The following is a 19,580-nucleotide window of genomic DNA, read 5'->3' as shown; positions in this document are numbered from 1 at the left end:
CACAAAGGATCACATCGGAGGAAAAGCCCCAGATCCCAGATTCAATAACATGTAGGATGAGAACCAGCTGATCAAGTGGCCAGAAAGCTTCTCACTGTCTCTCGAGTGTGAGGCTCAGGTTATTTACGAAGTGGGAGATAGAGAGAGAGACCCTGGTCTCCCAAGCATGTGGTGGTGCAGACCCGAGCATGGACTAAAGCACCCGAGATTCTTTCTATATTCCAGAGAGTTCTCTAATCTTACAAGACAAGCTAGAAAGGTCTGATGGAAAATCTGGAATGTACGTCCTGACACACCTACAGAAGGAGTGAAGAGACACAGCACATGCGGATATGACGCAGGCCACAGAACACCAAGTGGTATGACACAAAAAGGGCTTCATTTGGCTTTATTCAGCAGTCCAGCCAGAAGCAGGGTTCTCCAGAGAGTAACAATAAGGGGGGAACCAAACAGAAGGCAGCAGCCCCTAGCGCTTACCTGGCTAAGGTTGAGTGGCTGTGCTGCGCTGGTCCCCCCGCGCTGCGCTCGATACCCCGTGGGGGTGATACAGCATCCAGATGACTGCCCACTCACTGAGGCCACTGGCTTGGTCTTACTGCTCAGGAGCCCTAAAAAAGATCAGGCCTTGGTTAGCTATGAGTGCACATCTGGTGGGAGCCACCGAGCTAACCCTCAAGTGGTCTCCTATCAATCAGTCCACATTTGTATGAGGTTTGCAAGAGTTAAAGTTTCAGGTGTATCTTATTTCCTCAATTATATTTACATGAAAACAAAAACTGTATTATCCATTTCTCTTCCATCTTGCTACAAGGTTCATAAAGGATCTTCAACATGTTCACATCCATAAACATGATCTAATTTAATGTGCTACTGGAAATACAAGCACAAGTGAGATACTACCCCTCAAGGAGCCCAGTTTTATGTAGGAATGGATTAAACAAGCATAGAAATGACGACGTGAAGCTGGGTAAGATGCTGTAATACTCAGGACATTTAAGTAGCAAAAGGGTTTGAAGGAAGGCAAGATTACATCTTGATGGACACTCACTATCTTCAAATTCTAAGAAACAGGTGAAGAAGCAAGATCATTTTTCAAACATCTGCTTCCTCTGTGGCCCTGCTAGGAAAGCTGGAGCCCTTGTTTACTCGGTGACATGTGGAGTGAACTGCACTCCCTGGACCCCACAGCGGAGAGAGCGCTGCGCAGCCTGGCATGAGGACGTCTGCACTCTGGCTGCAATGGGGCAGTCGTCCACTTCTGAGAACTGTACTAAACACAATACCCTCAAATCAGAATGCTGTTTATGTCTCTGGCAATAACAGAACTCACAGTAAAACACTAGTTTATACAAGTATGGCAGAGACAGCTACACTGACACCAAAAATTCACGCTCCCTTCCCGTGCCGCACAGGACTGCCACTGGGAAGCAGCAACCTAGTCAAGGTCTACATCCCTGGGCCCCCCTGCCTCCAGGTGGGGCCATGTGACTAGTTTTCACTATACCTAGGGCTAAAGAAATTAAGAAGTATATGTGCCTCCTCCAAAATTCCTCCTCCTGACTGGAAGCCGAGGACCCCAAAGCTCTGACCGGTAGCTGAGCGCAGGCCTCCCAGCCAGGAATACCTGCACTGGGAAGTCGCATGAGTAAGACAGCTTCTATCATGTCAAGCCAGGGAAACCTGGGCCTTGTCACTGCAGTGAGTGTGACCCAATAACTGAACCACGGAGCCCAAGCCCAGGATCTAACAGCACAAAAAAGATGGAAGTTATAGGTTGATAATAAAACCTACAAAAGCATCACCGCTATGACACTGGGAGAGAAGAGGTCCACGGTACATAGTATTTCCCATGAATACTTTTGCAGTCATTTTTAATATTATCAGTTCCTATCCACTTCTGGATTATCAAAATCAAATCACCTGTGGCAAAAAAACTGCTTGCTAATTCTCCCCACCATACAGCATGTCTCGTCAACCTTCTCCCATCAACAGTATGTTTCTGAAACTACAAATACATTTTTGTATTAATCCAAGCAAAATAAAAATAGAAAGATAAGCTGATGGCCCTGAATGATTTCACATCACAAAGAACTGATTTCTAAATTCAATAATTTTTGAGAAAATCCATGCACTGGTCTCTACCACTGGCCTAAGTAGATTATAGCAAAATACTGAGGATACACACACCAAAAAAGAGTTTAACTCTCGCTGTGAAGATGCTCACCTGAGGCTGGGGTTGCTGCAGTGCAGTCACCAAGCTGAGTTTTCAGTGGAGGCACAATGATGGTGCGGGTACCGCTGCCATCCCCCATGGCTCTTCCCGGGCCCTCGAGAAGGGGGCCACTATTGCCCCGGAGAGCACTCAGCGTATCAGCGGAATATGGGCTGCTCAAGGAAGAGTCAGAGTCTGGAGAATCATTGACAGTGACGTAGCTGATAACATTAGACCTTGCCTTTAGACCAGAGCTGCAAAAAAAAAAATACATAAAAATTCAACCAACATTTAGCCATGTTTTCTTTGGTGGTCTCTGGTCCTCCCATGGCAAAGGTGATGATGATGACAAGGACAGTAACAATAATAAAAACAGCAGCAGCATACTTCTGAGTGCTTACTTTGCATCAGGCACCAGTCTTACATTAGGCATCTCTCGTTTAATCCTCACAAAACTTCTGTGAATAGGTACTATTATCCCCATTTTGCAGAGGAAGAAACAGAGACGTAGTAAGGAACTTCACCAAAAGATACAAGTCACAAGTGATTAAAGATGGGATTCAGCTATAGCAAAGAATGACTCCAAAGTACACACATTTAACAACTATTCCATGTTGCCTCTTAGTCATTCCCAGTCACTGTTATTCAATAGTATTCTCCAAACACCACTTTTTTTCCATATCACCCTAAAAGACTGTAAATGGTTCCTTATTATATCTAAACTTCTCGCCATACTTTTTTTAAAGTTCTTTCACAAACTGATCCCCACCTTACTAACTTTAGTTTTCCCTTTTTTTTTTTTTAGTAGATTTGGCTCCAGTCAAAGCAATCCTGCTGGTTACATAATTTTGGCCACTATTAGGCCTCCTTCTCTCACTGAAAAATGTACTTTTTCTCTTCTCCACATCAGTTAAATGACCACTTGTAAAACTCAGTTTTGATACTACTTACCATTTGTAAATATCATTTTATAAATAGCCCTTTGAAGTACTTAATTCTAAAATTACTTTCAAGTTCATTTGAACTTCATTTATATGTGACTCTGTAAAGTCTCCTAAATTACTTTCATGTGTGAATCCTCAGGTAAAAGTGGGCTTATTTCCTCTTCTTAACGCCTAACGGCCAACACCCCAATGAAGAATACAACCAAGGACAATCAAGGCAACTGACTACAGTATCTTTTCACTAGGAGAGAGGTGTGTATCACAGTTCTTAAATGTATCCACTCTTAGTTAATTGCCCAGTTAAGGACTTGGATTAAGGTGCTGGGATAAGAGGAAATTACTCTTAAATTGTTAACATTTCAGATCATACAGCAGAGGAAGAAAAGGAAGGTGGCCTTACCTGAAGTTCTACCTCTTCCAAAGAAGCCTTTTCAGATTAAGAAATTACACGGGTTTCAAATAATCTCCTGTCTACTGACTCACTGCAATTAACTGCTGTTTAAATGCCTGTGTTCCTTATGTTTTCAGACACTGCGGTTCACTAAAGGCAAAGGGTCGTGTCTGAAGCACAACATGCACTCTGAGCTAGAGCAGGCTGACAACTTAATATACACGTTCCATCTAGTGTGTCTGAAGGGCTGATTTACCTGATGAACATGTAGAGTGTTACAGAAAACCTGACAGCACTCGGCTGGGGAAACCTGAGTACTCTGGCTCACTAACCCATGGCCATGCTTTCAAAATGCTCCTTTTCAGTCCTTCCTGTCATAGCCAAAACTTGGCCACTTGCCTGAAGCCAAGGGTCTAAGGCCAAAGCAGGGAGCCACGGAGCCAGTGAATATTCACCCATCTTACCTATTGGGCTTGTATTTGTTGTCCTCTTCCTCGTCGGTGTCACTTCGGATAGTGATGACACTCACAGGAGGGCTGGGAGTATCTGGAATGATGATTGGCTGATGCTGATCTTGCACAGGGACTAGGGAATTATAAGAAGATGTGGGACGGAGGGGACTGCTCCCGACCAGAGAATAGACTTGAGAAGGCAGAACATCCAGAGAGGACCTGCAGGGCAAGATCATATAAGAAAGACCATTTAGTTCTTGGCCCCCCAGACTATACATCTTTTCCCCAGAACTCTGTCCGGTTTGCCTTTTTACATAATCATCAAGCCAATACACTTAACTATAAAAGTTCCAAGAAAAAGTAAACTAACCACTCTACCCAAGGTTTCCAGGGATAAGAATACCAAAATACCACATAGATTTTATTTTTGTACGCCCTTCACCCCACGGTTAAATTTCACTCTGTAAAGTGGGCAGAAAAATAAAAATGGCATAAAGGAGGCCAGGATTCTAAGTGGCAGCAGAGAGAAAGGATCGGCACAGTCCCAAATCTGGTACGCGTGCACAGTCCCCTCAACCTGGCAGCTACCTGCTGCTTCCTCCCAAAGGGGTCTAGGCAATGCTCGAAATGCCAGGCAATGTCTCTCTCGACCTGGCCTGGTTTTACCTATCAGCTCTCACGGAGGCTTACTTAGAAGAGACTGGAGCAGACTGCTTATTCTTCTTTGACGGCAGTGAACTGGACTGTTGCTGTCTGACCACATGGGCTACACCGACATTTAGGGGCTGAGCAGTGGCCAGTGTCACGTGGTTCGTGAGCAAGGACGGCTGCTGCATGATGGTGCTGTACTGGTTGCCGTGAGAGTGTGCATTCCTGTACCAACAGAAGGAACAGGACAGTGAGCGCCCAAAACATGGGAAACCGGGGCCGAATAAGTAGTACGAGCACTTGAAACAACCAAAAAAACCTGATTTTGCTACATATACCTGGATTACAAAGCTTTACGTTTTCTAATGGCAAAAGACTGTCTTTAAATCTGAAGTAAATGATTCCTGATCTTAGAACCTGTTTTCCTATATTAAAAGTTTTCTTATACCTCCATCTCCTAGCCTGACATGGGTTCTCTTCTTAAAGGATTTTAAATAGAACTAAATCTCTTCTTCCCTTTATTTCCTTCCCAGTCTCACCAAATCATCCAGCGTGCCCACCCTGAGGAATCTGCCCTTGCAAATCTCCCCGAGAGGAACACAGGGCACTCGCCTCCAGTCTGTGAGCTGCTGGCCGCTGCCCAGGGCCTCTGGAATCACTGCTGTGGGCTGGACAGAGTTATGTAGAGCTACCCCAGGCAACTGTTGCCAAGTTGAAGGCAGTAGAATTTGCTGGGTTCCTCCAGGCCAAGCCTGCTGTAAGGAAACACACAAAAAAGATCCAGACTTGACTCATTCTTGGTGGGTTTTATTATTTTGTTTTTTAGATGAAAGAAAAAATTCACATCTTAAAAGAAGCTGCTTGTAGAGTGTTAACTTGCAGAGATTAAAAAAGAAAGGTCAGAGGGGCTCAAGGTTACAAGTGTTGTAATTAGGGAAAAAGAACACACTGCTGTGTCTTGGCCACCTCCACAACCTGACCACAAGGCTATTAAAGAAAAGACGACCCCTGTGGTTAAGAGTTTCTACAATACTGTAAAGGCGTCTGAAAGCTCACACGTAAGCTCTGGTTAAATGCTGGAATATTATTTGCAAAGATTCTAAAAATACCCCTAGAAAGAGTTAAGACAGCTCCCTTGAGATTAAAAATAGGAGTTTTAAAATTGGAGTGCCAATCAGAGGTCATTTTAACCCATAAAACAAAGGAGAGAATTGTTCTTTTTTAAAAGGGTAGTACTTGGAAAATGGAGCCAGATGTGGATGACTGAAGGCCAAAAATCCTTTGGCAAACACGCTTATGCCAGCAAGAGAAAGCTAGCTTCACCCTTTATTGCCATTTAATAGAATTTTTAAATAAGGCATTAAGTAAAATATTTAAGAAATAGATGCAGAGAGCACCATATTTTTTAACAGTTACCTAAAACACTGTTTTATGTATCATTTGTAGAAACATACTTCAACATAAAAATTAATCACTACAAGAAAATACATCATTTTTAATTTTTAACAAGCCATGTCACTTGCAATAGACAGCAACATATTAATGTTTTCTGTACTTCTTAGAGAAATTCTGGCATTTTCTAAAAAAAAAGGGAACAGATTTGAAAGTTTCCTTTTAAAACTTCATTTCTACAGTACAATCACCTACAGTACTTGGGTACATATGGCTCTGTTTCTTGAATTTCAAACTGCAAGGCCATCAAGACACTGTTTTAAAAATATTTCTGCAAGTAACAGATCCACTTGTTACCAATACTGGTTCCAAACAAGAAGCCTTCGAAGCAGAGAAACTGCAAACACGTCTGCTACCATAAGCAGAATTGAAAACAAAACAAAACAGAAAATAAGAGAAGTATGTTAAGTCACACCATGCGTCTTTCCATAAGCCAACACCTGCACAAGACAAAGCACGTAGTTTAATACAGAGCAAGAAATAACATTCCAATGTGAGGCAGAAATCTGGTGTTCCAAGCGACGAAACTGTTTTGACAGAGGAAGAACAAAAATATGCAAAGCTTAGCAAATGGCTAGTGCAAACTCAAGAGAAGCAGCAAAGGAGAAGTGTCAGCTAACACTCCTAACCTCGAAACTGTAAGTGAGCAAGTTAAAACTAGTGTCTTGAATCAACTGAATTGGACATGTATCTGACTTCCTTGCACTCAGGTTTTATACTTATAATTAAACTGGAGGTGATAAAGACTTTTAAACTGAAAACCAAAGAAATTCCAACAACTAAAGTATGTTTCTAGAAGTATTTTCACTCACATGAGTCCTTGAGAAACAACAAAAGAAACTGAAAGCCTCTTTGAAAGATGTAGAAATATCAGGATTCGATAGAATCAAGTACGTTTTTAAATGCTTGCTTAATTTTAAATTTCAAATAATGAAAAATGCTGGATGTCCACTAAACAGTTCTAACTCCCCCGAATAAATGAAACACATCCAAAAATCACTCTGAAGTTTATAAATCCTGAAATACATCTTCAAGTCCTGTTTGTTGGTTTTTCCTATCTCTAAGCTCTATATTACTACAGTTGCTGCTGTATTTAATAACTTTTCCTCATGGCTTTTAGTAACAAATATTCTATTTACATAAAGTTTTTCAGCCATATTTTCACCTTTTTATAAAGACTTATTTGTAAAATAATTAATTTCTCCATAAACCCCTAAAAATGAGTACAACTTTAGTTTCAACCAACAAATGAAATACAATCTAAAAGGATTCTAAAGGGAACATCTTTAAATGAAAGATATAAGCTGCCACTGATCACAGGTGGCAAAAACAGTTATCTTCATGTGTTCACAGAAGGAAAGTTAGTATCAACTGACGGTGTAATAAATTAAGGGCATCTTAAACATTTCTACATGCATGAAAGTTTTAGGAGCTTAAAACAACAAATAAGGAAGCTAACTTGCCAAACAGTTCAACTTTTGGCCATACAGGTACCTGTAGCAGAGCCAAACTAAAGGCCATTTCTTTCATGCTCTAGGATCGGAGGGTGAAAGGGCAGAAAACAGGTAACAGCGCTGATGCTCCTCTGACACTACAGCAAGAGCTTTTATCACGCTAGGCTGGCGAACGAGAATCAAGGGACCTGGCTCCTTACAGAGCCACACTGAACATCAGAGCCAAACAGTGCTTTGGCAAATGTTGGGAAGGAAAACAATGAGACATCAAAGATGTAGCAAGAACACAGCCACAAGATGGCACATGCTTCCATGCCCTCTGCAGAGACTGAGTTGAATTAAAAAAAAAAAAAAAAAAAAATGATAAAAGCAGAAGAAAACAACAAAACAAACAGGAAAAAAATAAAAAAGAAAGAAACCAAAGAAACTCCGTTAGTAACACAATCAAGTGAGGGAATTACCAGTACAGCGGCAGTCTGTTCAACCAGCGCCGGCCGGCCGGCTGCGCAGCTCAGGGTAAAGGGCACCGCGTACTGCGGTGTGATGGTGGCTACTTGAGGGTGGAGAGTTGCTACCATTAGTGGAGTACAGCTTCCCTGAAACGCAGATCAGGCAGGTGAGTGAAACAAACACCGAGGCAGGTCGTCCGGATTCCGAAGGGTTCTCGTTCCCCCCAAGTTATTCCCGACAACAAGCAGTCATTTTCTAGCACCTAAAATGCACATTCCCCTCCAACTCTGCACGGCATTGGCCCACCAGGTCAATGTCAATGGCCTAAAGCAAAAAAGTACAGGACTCCTTCCTGGGTAGGATCCGGGGGGTCAGATACACAAAACTCAGTTCGCAAAGGCACATTAAGAATTCCCACTCGCAATTCCAGTTCCCACTGGGCCATTTACATAGAGAATGGAAAATATAATATCTGTTGCTTATATGAATACTTTATGATCTTTCTTGACCTTTTTAGTCGCATGTTCCATGGTAGGTATAAAGTTTCAAAGCTTTCTACAGGCTAGTTAAACGTAAGGAATAAAGGAACGTAATACTTGAGGAGGCATACTGATATGAACCAGCCTCTCAACTGTGATGACATTCTGAAAGAGCGAGCAAAGAGGACACTAAGTGAGCAAAAGGGGAATGTTTTATTTTTAGAACCAAAATGTTGTTACGTGTGTGCTATATCTCAAGGAGCGACAAGATAAAATATTAACTTCATCTCGCAAAATTAGAGGAAATTTTCTCAAAACACAAGTTCTCAAAATCTGGATATGCATCCCTGCAAGTCTACGGCGAACGCCAGCAGAGTTGGGACAGTGCTAGGAACGACTCCGTCATTCCATTAGAGAGGTTTAAGTCCACTGAATCGAGACCAAGAAAGATCTTACAGTCAAAGCAAATACCATTTTATAGCACAAAATATCTGATTTTCAGTAGCGCTTCAGCAACACTGAGTATCTACCTGCGTGAGGACTCCCGACTGTATCTGCAGCGGCTGAGCGGCTGGCGCCTGGGGTACAATTGGCACAGCGTTATCCATCCTCACAGGGAATCCAGAATGCTTTGTTGTTGCTTGTAGCCCAGCTGCAGAAAACAACATCACAGTTAAATTGCTTTGGCAGATCTGGGGGTATTGTTTGCTTGGGGTTCTTTTGTTTGTTTTTAGCTTTTCTGTGCAAATAATCTATCACCTAGATTTTAGTTCTAGACACAAAACAAACGAGTTTCGTAGAAGTCTGGGGAGTTTAGGAAAGGGAGACACGGTCCTTTCAGATTAATGAAAATATGTTGGATACAGGGAGGGCTGATTTAAGGGAATTCTAATTTTTGTTTTTATCCTACAAAACTTAACACATAACACCCATCCCATTCCCACAAACAGTATAGGCAAAAACAAAAATCTTCACTTAGTAAGTTACATACAGCTTTTGACCCATTAAAGGAAAAAAATGTGTTTTTTAAATATAATCTTATTAAAAAGCAAAGACTTAAATAAAATTATAATTTTTGGTTAAATTAGATAAGAAAATATGAAAAACTAAATATTTATCATGTTAAATTATCCTTGTATTTAGACTATTTCAGGGTGATGTTTTACCCTTCTCCTCAAAAAATATCACTTAATTCACAAATTAGTCATATTTTTTCTTTATCTAGTATGTGAACTGAAGAAATTATGCCTGGGATAAAAATATTTTTAGAAGTAGACATGTTGATTTACAGAAACATTTTTTCCTACTAATTTTAGAAATCTGACCCTGTCATCAATAGCTTTCTAAGAAGGCTCTTTTGTAGCTTGGGCAGCTAAGAAAATCAAGAACTTTGTACTGCCTTTAAAACAATGACCATGTCTCATTTATCTTTATTCACTATGCTCTGGGTACAAATGCTGAATAAATCTTTCCTACAAATGGGAATATCACATTCTGAAGAACAGAGGGGCTGTCAAGATAGTTCTCCCTTTGCCAAGAATTTGCTCTACCTAGCTCTTCAGGTGATAAACTTACTAAATAGGAAAAAATTTTCCAAAGCTGATGATACTCACAGCTTTCTTTTAAACCGACCTATCGAAACTTTCAATGTAGAGAATTTAAGTTTCTGTTATACCTCTACTGCACTAATGCCTTCAGTTTTGTCAAGTGAGAATACGAACATTTTAATTAGGTTCTCCATCGACGACACTTTTTAAGCTATCACCAACCAATTTCTCTCAATATTACTATGGAGGTATCAAACGGGCACAACTCATAAACTCTAACACTGTTGTTTTCAGCAAATTGAGTCTTTCAATGTTCCATTTCGGTAATTTAAAAGTAATTTAGTAACAAGTTGTCATATAAAAAAACATAAACACAGTGTACAAAGTAAGAGACTAGTAAAATCATAATTAAAACACTCTAACTTTTTTAGAAGTGCTAATTATATAAATATAAAAGGTAGCAAATCCAGATATCCAGATAAAAAATTTACCAGCCATTATTCCTAAGGCAATTCTATCTAATAAGAAAGCTAAGCAACATTAAAATCCTTGTCTATACTCCCAGGACACATGGCTAACTACAAAACAATGTTAATGTAATTATGAATCTGGGGGAACTGAGGAGGCAAAATTTAGGATAAAATGTTCTCTCTAGAAGCTCATCTATGTGTTCGAGGGTGATGAAGTAAAAGGGGACAAAATTATAGAATAATAGTTTCCACTGAGCAAAATGTGTATCTTGGTCAACTACAATAGTATAGAAAGTAGTATTTATAGTACTGACCTACAAATGTGACTCAGTATGAGATGGCTATAGTAATTTAGGCTAAGCCACAGCAATCGAGCTCATTTAAAACCAGCTTCTTCAGGGAATCCCAAGTGGAAACAAAGAATTAACAAAAGGCAACATTTTGGAAGGTTACATCCCTCCCCCCCTCCCCCCCCAATTAAGAAGGGTTCAATTTTTGTTTTGTTTTGTTTCTGTTGAACACAGCCCTTTAAAATAAAATCCATGGAAGCATGAGAAGTAGAAGAAAACTGTCCAATTTCTGAAGATCTATTTCTCTTGCAAGTACAAGCATATTGTAAAAGAGCAGATGGAGAAAGAAAAGTAGACAACCTGGAACAGAAGACTGTTGGGCAGAAACCAGCATATGGCTGTGGCTGGCAAATCAACTGACAAACTCTTTGCAGCTATTTGAGTTTAAATACTGAGAGGTCATGTAGAATAATACTTCAAAATACATACATAAGATATGAATCCCACTGCCTGGGTTCAAATTATGGTTCTATCACTAAATAGTTATAAAGACTCTGGGCAGATGAGGGAATCATGATTAGCCTTCTCAACTGTAAATAGGGCTTAATGACATTACCCACTTCCTAGGCTTCTTTGTGAGATGAAGGACTGAAAACATTATTTGGCATGTAGTAATATATATCAGCTTTCTTCATTGTCCTTACCTTAATTTCAAAATTCTCTTTCATTCGGAAATTTTAAAATTTGCTCTACTTAGCTCTTTAGGTGATGAACTTACTAAACAGGAAAAAATTTTCCAAAGCTGATATTCACCTAATTATACCAAAAGTGATACTGCTTTTCCCCTGTACCTCTTCAGTTGACATTTTGTTTTGTTAAAGGAACTAAAAAAGTCTTCTGCCTCATCTCTGAAATATCATCTGAGAAGCAGAAAACCTGGGAATCCCACATCTAAAAACTGTTCCAATGAAATTCACTTTGGCAAAGGTGGCGGGAAGCAGGGTAGCTATTTTGCTAAATTCAGTAGAAGAATCATTCAACATATGACAACCCAAAGTACAGAATCCACTATTATGAAGCATACAGAGAAAATAATTTGGGAAGTTAGGCTAAATGTGCATTTACGGGTTTTGAATCTGCTCCTCCGCTCTCCCTGTGGTTTCTCCCTGGTTTACACCGCTATCGCTCTCCTGTCCTCCCGGTACTCTCTCAGTCTCCCCTAGCCCCTTTTTGCCTTCAGCTTGCTCCGACTCTGTCAGAAACCAAACAAACAAAAGAGTCACAGTCAATAAGTAACTCAAGTAAAATGATAAAAATGCTACCTGCTTCTATGTAAAGTGCTACACGAAGCCTGAATCCTGGTTTATTCCCACAGGGCACTGACACTGACTTTCTATGGGGAAAGTCATGAGTTGTCAGAAAATATCCTTAAAATAATTTAACCTTTTAAATGGCTCACCAGATCAAAAACACATATTGCCCATATTGCAGGAAGAAAAGGAAGTGAACAGACTGAATTATACAATAATGAGAAAATGAGGAAGGATGGGAATGTGGAAATTAAAATCTTATTGCCACATATGGGATCGGAGCCATCTTCTTCAGCTAGCCTGTCTCTCTGCTGACAGTTCATAGGAACAATGATTCTTAAGCTGAAGCAGATAAGCTTAATGCCTTCTCCGCACAAGCACCTCAGCTTGCAGAATTTTTTTCAGTTCAATAAATAATAATCTTTATTTTTCCTGTAACTTAAGGTATCCACATTCTTAAACATGATTTTTTACACTTTATAATAAAATTACATTTGGAACACTATAATTTTATAATGGAATGATACAGGAAATAAGAGTCAATATATAGCAATTGTGTTTACAACAAATTCTTTTCTAGATGTATATATTCTGCATATTGAGATACAAGCTTATACGAGATATGTGACACCGGTGTAAGGTCTCAATGGACAAGAAAATTGATATCGGGCAGTTCGAACAAAAAAATGTTAATTGAATTGTCATGTGTCAGGTAGTATCATAATCAGATAAAAGTAACCAATATAAAAAAGGGGAAATCTACTTTGTTAATTTCAGTTACTTTCATGATCAGAGACAGAGTTTAAACTTGCCAAAGATCAAAGTAAACAACTAGCTACCTAATAAGGATCTGCCTAAAAGAGGTAGGTATAATATAATAACACAGGATATAGGAGTTTCCCCACTTACTTTGAAAAGCAGGTGGACACACTATAAATGTTTGCTGGAATGGATCTGTCTGAGTGCAAATCTGGGTGGTTCCAGGCTGCAAGGAGACGCCCTGCTGGGCAACTCCAGGAACTGGTGCTGCAGATGATGGGTACAAAGCCGATTGGTAGTTCAGCAGTGAGACATCTGAGTTAGCCAGAGAGAGAGTAGCAGCTGCTGCAGTAGAACTGGATGCTAAAACACTGGCCTAAAAACAAAAGGATTATAGCTGTATACAGGTACAGCAATACCAATACATTTACACACAGAGAATCCATCCAGAAAAACTTAGTTTTAAAAGTAATACTATCTATCTTTATAGATACATAAAGAAAATAACTCTCTGCTTAAGAAATTTTCCCAGTCTCTAAATTTAAGGCATATTACAAGGTTGAATTAAGAAAACGAAGAATAAAAAGTGGTCCTGTACTGGTTGAGGCTACATGCCTTTTCTTTATATATTCCCTACCTCTTCTTTCTGTTCAAAAAGTTGCTGGGTGTGTGATCCCACCAAATCTCACTTAAAAAGTAGACCAAGCTAAAAAATTAAGAAGCTTATATTTTCAGAAACAAAGTTAAATATAAATATCACTGTTTAGAAAAGAAATGCAAAAACACTCTTAAATTATTGGAAACACCCAATCACAGAACTAGAATGTAGACTGGTGACTACTAGGGGGAGGGAGGGGAGGGAGAATGAATGAAGGTGGTCAAAGGGCACAAACTTTCACTTATAAGGTGAGAAGTTCTGGGACTCTAATGTACAGCATGTAAAAAAAATTACTGGAAACACCCTTCAGTAGATACAATGAGACACATACAAATCTTTTAACAGAGAAAGAGTTATTTGGCTAAAGTCAGTACAACTAACAGCAGTAAGCAGTCCAAGAGCCAGGCTCCATTTATTTGACTACGCTAAGACTATGAGGGCATGGATTAGGCCTTTTGTAGTTATTGGTCAGTATGCTACTGATAGGTATTATCAGTCTACTCTAAAAAGCAACAAGACCCCCAAAGCAAAAGCTGGTTTCTTTACCTCACCCTGTATTCTTACTGGTTTCCACCCCACTTAGGTTTGGGTTTCCAAAACCATTTACTGAATACCTGATTATGCACTGTGTTGAGCTGGTTGCTGAAGCTCATGGTTAGATTTGTGCTTGTGTTCGGGGCAACATGCGTGGTGAAGGGACTCTTGATCTGACTCACTGTATCATACATGTGAACCCTCCGCTTGCAGATTTCCATGTTCTGAAAACAAGACTTAACACTAAAAAAAGAGAGTAAAGAGTCAATAAAACGAATGCTGAGATTTAAACACAAGAAAACAATTCAAAATGAATATGGATCAATGTTTCTCCCATTGCCCTGAGCACTTTCAGATAAAATGAATCAGTCTTTTAAGACTATAAAGAGGAAAGATACACATCTAATTTTTAATTTCATAATTTTTTAATGAGAAAGAAAAGCATCAGTGAGCCAAATATGCAAGCCTCAAAGCTGCTGCTCTCGTGATATTTCCATTTATCTAAATAAAAGATGGTAACTCAAGAGAGAACCACATCATGGCAAAATGCCCCAAACCATGTCATACTCACTGATTGCTATGTGGAAAATCCAGAAGGTGAGTCATCGTCACAAATTGATGGTTAAGGGTTTTCAGAGGAGTAATTCTCTTATCTGCATCAATTGTTAGCATTTTTTTTAACAGATCAATGTATTCTCTCCGATCCGCTTTCTCTGCCAACATGTCTGTTCCTTCTAAGTCTGTGGACATATTCACCTTCCAAGGAAAATTTTAAAATATTACATTTCATTTTAACCTTTAATGCTGCCACTATATATCTGCTTTCTCTCCAAACTGTATGTATAGTGCTCAAGAGAAAAACCCAAGGAAATTCTTTTTATTACAGTATAATCATTTTCACAGGTGGAAGCTCTTCTTACATTGTCTAATAAAATCTTCAATTTGGTAGAGTTTGTTGGTAGAATAAAGCTGAATAAATTTCTGTTCATTCAAAGTTTGAATCAAACAACTTAAGCAAAAGTGACTATTATTACTTACATATAAAAGTTTCTATTGTTGAAAAGATGAGACCTAAGTGTAAAATAAAGTTTTGAACATAATACTCACTCAATGAATGTTAGCTCTTATTTAAGAATGTATTTAGAAGAAGAAATGGACAAGAAAGAAACCTTCTTAAACTATATTTCAAAATACTGACATATAACCATACCAGTTTAGCAAAAGAAGGAAGAACTATATAAAAGTTTCCTTTGTTAGGATTTAAATGCTCTTTTAATACAAGGCAGAATATTAATGCATTTTCTTCTAAAAAATGAAAAATACTAGTAGATAACAGATTGAATCTATCTTTACTATAACCAACAGAAAGGTATCTCTGAGTAAAGAGATACATAAATGTATGGCTTTCTGAAAATTTCTATACTCACCTGAGCCATGTCATCTAAACAATTAAAAATGTACTTCCGAGCTTCTTTTGATTTGATTCCAGTCTCCAATTCATGCTCTTCAGGTGTCTATAAAATACAGATTCAAAAAAATCCCATCTGTATATTATTTTCACATTGTATTCTTAATTAAAGCCAGAATACAAAGAAACAAGTGTCATCACCTTGCCAACCAGAGATGGCAAACATGAAAGTAATTTACAACTAGAAAATCTTCTGGCGCAGAGATGTGACCTTTATATCTAGCCACCCTTTCAACCGTGATAAAATAAACGTGCAAGCAATGATGCAGCACAGCTCCTGAAGAATGTCAGGAAAGAAGGGACATTACCCTTTTTCTCTTAAAGCTACTTTCAAATGAGATGATATTTCAAATACTAACTATGCAAAGGCTCAGAGGCAGAATCCCAGGGTCAATCGAATTCCTCAGAGATCTCTCAAGTTAAAGCAGCAGGCTAGGAAGCAGACAGCAGGTATTTGTTTAAAGAAAATATATAAGACCTTAATGTGGGTACTTAGAAAATTATATCATATTTATTAAGAATTCTATAAAAATAAGCCATTACTAACTTACTCTTAATGGTGAGCACTAGTCTCCATACCCCCTTCTCGGCTGCTGATTCAAATATACAAAATAACCTCAGCCAATTGAACTGGCCTTTAAAAGTTTTGTTTTTTAACTAAGAATAAGGCTAAATGGGCACAGTGAAATAATTTTTCAAAGTATTTCCTCCTGCAAACATATACCTCCTCCCATCCCTTCTCCCTCCTGCACCTCGAGATTATTAAGAAGTAAATTTTACACTTAAAGTTGGGAGTGAGAAGTACAGGAATGGGGAACACAGGAGGGGAGACCGACCTTAAGCCTCCACAGTGGGTACCCCAAATTAGGATCTCTGTTGAAAAACCTGGTTGTTTTTGTCCCGGCACTGAGAAGATATTCAGCTGGCAGGCCTTGTGTTTGTGAAATGTAACGAATCTGAAACATCGAAACCATCAAAACATTGATTTGCAATAAAAAGCAAAATTATTAAAAATTTTTATACTAAAACATTATTAGCTCTAGCCACAAAAGGAAGGCACTGCAAAGAATTAACTCTGATAAATACAAATGAAATTTTTCTATAGATACAAATATATGCTAACTTACAAGTAATTGCCAAATACTTATTTAGTAACTTCTTTGTTACTATCTGTTCTTTACAGAAAACTCCATTTTGAAAACTGTGTGTGTAACCTCTTTTGCTTTTCTGTAGACTTCTGCTATAACGTTCAGAAAACTTTAAGAGATTTCTAGGACACAACTGAATGGTTTTCAACAAACTCTATTTCACGGATTACCAAGATTTTTTGTTTTAGTTTTTTTTTTTTTTTTTGATAGATTATCAAATTAAAACAATTAGGAAAAAGCTTCTATAAACCTCTTCCTTCCTTGGCTACTTTAGCTCCTGTCAATTGCCCCTACTCTAAATTGCCACAGAGCTTATCTCTCATACCATAAAATTAAGCACTTAATTTAGCTTTTCTATGCCCTCATCAGTACTGGTACTACGTTCATTCATTCAACATTTATTGAATACCTATTACAAACTAGGCCAGCAGTTTTCAAATGTGGTCTGGGGACCCCTGGGGTCTCCAAGATATTTCAGGGGGGCTGTGAAGTAAAACCTATTAATAATCCTAAGAAGTTATTCGCCTTTTTCATTCTCTTCTCATGGGCATACAGAGATTTCCATAGGTGACATGTAACGATGTCACTGCTCTGATGGCTAATGAAATGTGTTTGTATATGCTTGTTTTAAAAATTTCCCAGTTTAATAGTTCACACTTGTTTGCTTTCATAATCTCCCAGTCTAGAAAAGCAACAGAAGAGGCGATTTGCTTCCCTCTCCACTCAAGAGCAAGGCAAGAAGTGGTTTTTTTTTACTACCCACCTCCATATGTGAATGGCTATACTTTAGAAATTGGTAAGCAAGGAAATAAATCCTACTTCTCACCTCTCCCCCTAAAAATCTTCAGTTTTGATTTCTAATGCCAGTATTTATTAATAGATGTAAGCTATATAAATAGAGCTCTTTAGGGTCCTCAACAATATTTTAAGAATGTAAAGCAGAGGTCAGTCAACCATGGCTAAATCCGGCATGCTATCACAAGAAAATTTTAGACAACAGCAAGATGTTATTCTGAATGTTTGTGAGCTACATAATTGAAAACCAAAACACAGTATTAGTAAAACAACAAATTTTTTTTTTAATGTGGATAAAAACATTTTAAATGTGAACTTCTTTTGCATAAAAAAAGGTAAAATGTTTTTTAAAATCCAGGATAAAATCTGTACAATGAAATACTATACAGACATTTAAAGTAACAGGGCAGAAATATATTTATTAACATGTGAAGTTATTCACAATATACTAAATAGAAAAAACAGATTACAAATTAAATATATCTCACTCATTTTTTTAATTACTACATTTCACTGGTTCTAAGGGACACATTTTTTCACATTAACACTTCTGAAACCAAGACGTGTCTTACAACTGATAGCTACCATAGTTTAATTGGTAGCTTTTTTTTCTCAGAGGTACAGAAAAATGATGCATCTTTTAATCAATGGTGTCTTAGATTTGATGAAATATGTTTCTCTATATAAATCTGTATTTGAAACATAACTATATATAGCACATATTCATTCATTCTTTCAATAAGTATTTATTAGGCCAGGCAGTGGTGATTTTAAATATAGACATGGTTCGTGCTCTCACAGACACTGCAGTCTAGTGAGACAGACACTGAACGCATAACTCAAACTGAACTGGCATTCTGAAGAAAATAAAAAGGCTACTATAAAAATACATAAAAAAGGAACCTGACCTAGACTGGGGACTGCTGAGGAAAAGCTCCTTGAGGAAGTGACACTGGAGCTGATAAATGAGTAGGAATGACTAAATGAAATGAATGGCTGGTGGAGAAGCATTCCAACTCTGAGAACAGTATGTGCAAGGACGCATGTTGGAAGCTAGCATATTCTTAACCAGTGCTGAAATGATGCCAGTGGGCTAGAGTATAAAAAAAAAGAAAAAAGGAAAAGAAATGGTTTTAAGATCAACCTAGAGAGGGAGGGAGGAAGGGGTGGGACAACCCATGTGGGGATTCAGAGGTCATAGTAAGGATTAAGCCCTTTACTCTACAAGTGATGGGAGATCACAGAAGAGCAGAGGAGTGGCATGATCAAATTTGTGTTTTGGAAAAAACTGCTGTGTAAAAAAGACTGGAGGGAGGCTGGAGTAGATAAAGGGGGATTTTCTAGTAGCCCAGGCAAGTGATGAAGAAAGCCTCTATCACAGTAGCAGCGATGGAAAAAAATAAGTATAATCAAGAGAGTCATTGAGACATAAATGGTCAGGAGATACTTACATTCGTGCATGTGTGTGTGTACACACACGGCAAACTACATTTTTTTCACAGAATTTATCTAGATTGCATTATATAATAATTTTTATGATTTCTACTTAATGTGTTTCCCATCACCAAATTATAGCCTCTATGAAGGCAAGGATGATGTTTTATTTAGCACTGTACTCCCAGTGCCCAGAGGACCTGACACAAAGTAGGTACTCAACAAACATGAGATGAAAATTAACAATATATAAATATAAAATATACCAAAATATAACTAACAAGTCACCTCTGAGGGCAGAACTACTGAAGGTTGAAATTTTTGTCTCTTGGTTTACTGTGCATCTTATCTTTTCTAAGTTTTTTACAATGAAGCACTTATGAAATTAAAATATTTAAAATTTTAATATTATAGAATAAAAGTTTCAATATGAAGGTAGAATGGGAAGCTAATATCCAGATACTGCTTTTCACAAAACTTAAAGTAACAACAAAAGCTCCACATTTATGCAAACAAAAAGTACTGTCATTTGTTATTTTAAGTAATTCTAATGTTCCCAACAAATCTGAAGCCATTAGCTAACATCTACAGAGGTACACACATTTGATTTCAAGACTCACAAACATCTGCTATAAAAATCTCAGCTATCGCATTGATGAAAAATTCACTGCTGATCATACTTCAT

The 19,580-nt window shown here is 38.3% G+C and overlaps 1 protein-coding gene across 4 annotated transcripts in view; it reads right to left on the bottom strand.

Moving 5' to 3' along the window:
• Positions 1–19,580, bottom strand: part of HIPK1 (homeodomain interacting protein kinase 1) — a 49,580-nt gene that overhangs the window by 5,406 nt on the left and 24,594 nt on the right. For 3 of the 4 annotated variants that reach the window (XM_006919657.3, XM_006919658.2, XM_025038507.1), the window contains 12 exons: positions 16,355–16,474; positions 15,478–15,564; positions 14,622–14,806; positions 14,131–14,293; positions 13,009–13,234; positions 9,013–9,134; positions 8,015–8,149; positions 5,260–5,402; positions 4,690–4,872; positions 4,012–4,218; positions 2,225–2,466; positions 478–608 (listed from right to left, as the gene is read on the bottom strand). In XM_006919657.3, coding sequence (XP_006919719.1) covers positions 478–608; positions 2,225–2,466; positions 4,012–4,218; positions 4,690–4,872; positions 5,260–5,402; positions 8,015–8,149; positions 9,013–9,134; positions 13,009–13,234; positions 14,131–14,293; positions 14,622–14,806; positions 15,478–15,564; positions 16,355–16,474 — 1,944 coding nt within the window. The remainder of the gene's footprint in view (positions 1–477; positions 609–2,224; positions 2,467–4,011; positions 4,219–4,689; positions 4,873–5,259; positions 5,403–8,014; positions 8,150–9,012; positions 9,135–13,008; positions 13,235–14,130; positions 14,294–14,621; positions 14,807–15,477; positions 15,565–16,354; positions 16,475–19,580) is intronic. The other variant, XM_015595452.1, reaches the window with a different exon arrangement.

The sequence above is a fragment of the Pteropus alecto genome, unplaced genomic scaffold (genome assembly GCF_000325575.1).
Source record: "Pteropus alecto unplaced genomic scaffold, ASM32557v1 scaffold106, whole genome shotgun sequence".
In the NCBI taxonomy this organism is placed as follows: domain Eukaryota; kingdom Metazoa; phylum Chordata; class Mammalia; order Chiroptera; family Pteropodidae; genus Pteropus; species Pteropus alecto.
Note: the sequence above shows the minus strand (reverse complement) of the source record. Positions and strands in the feature narration are given on the sequence as shown.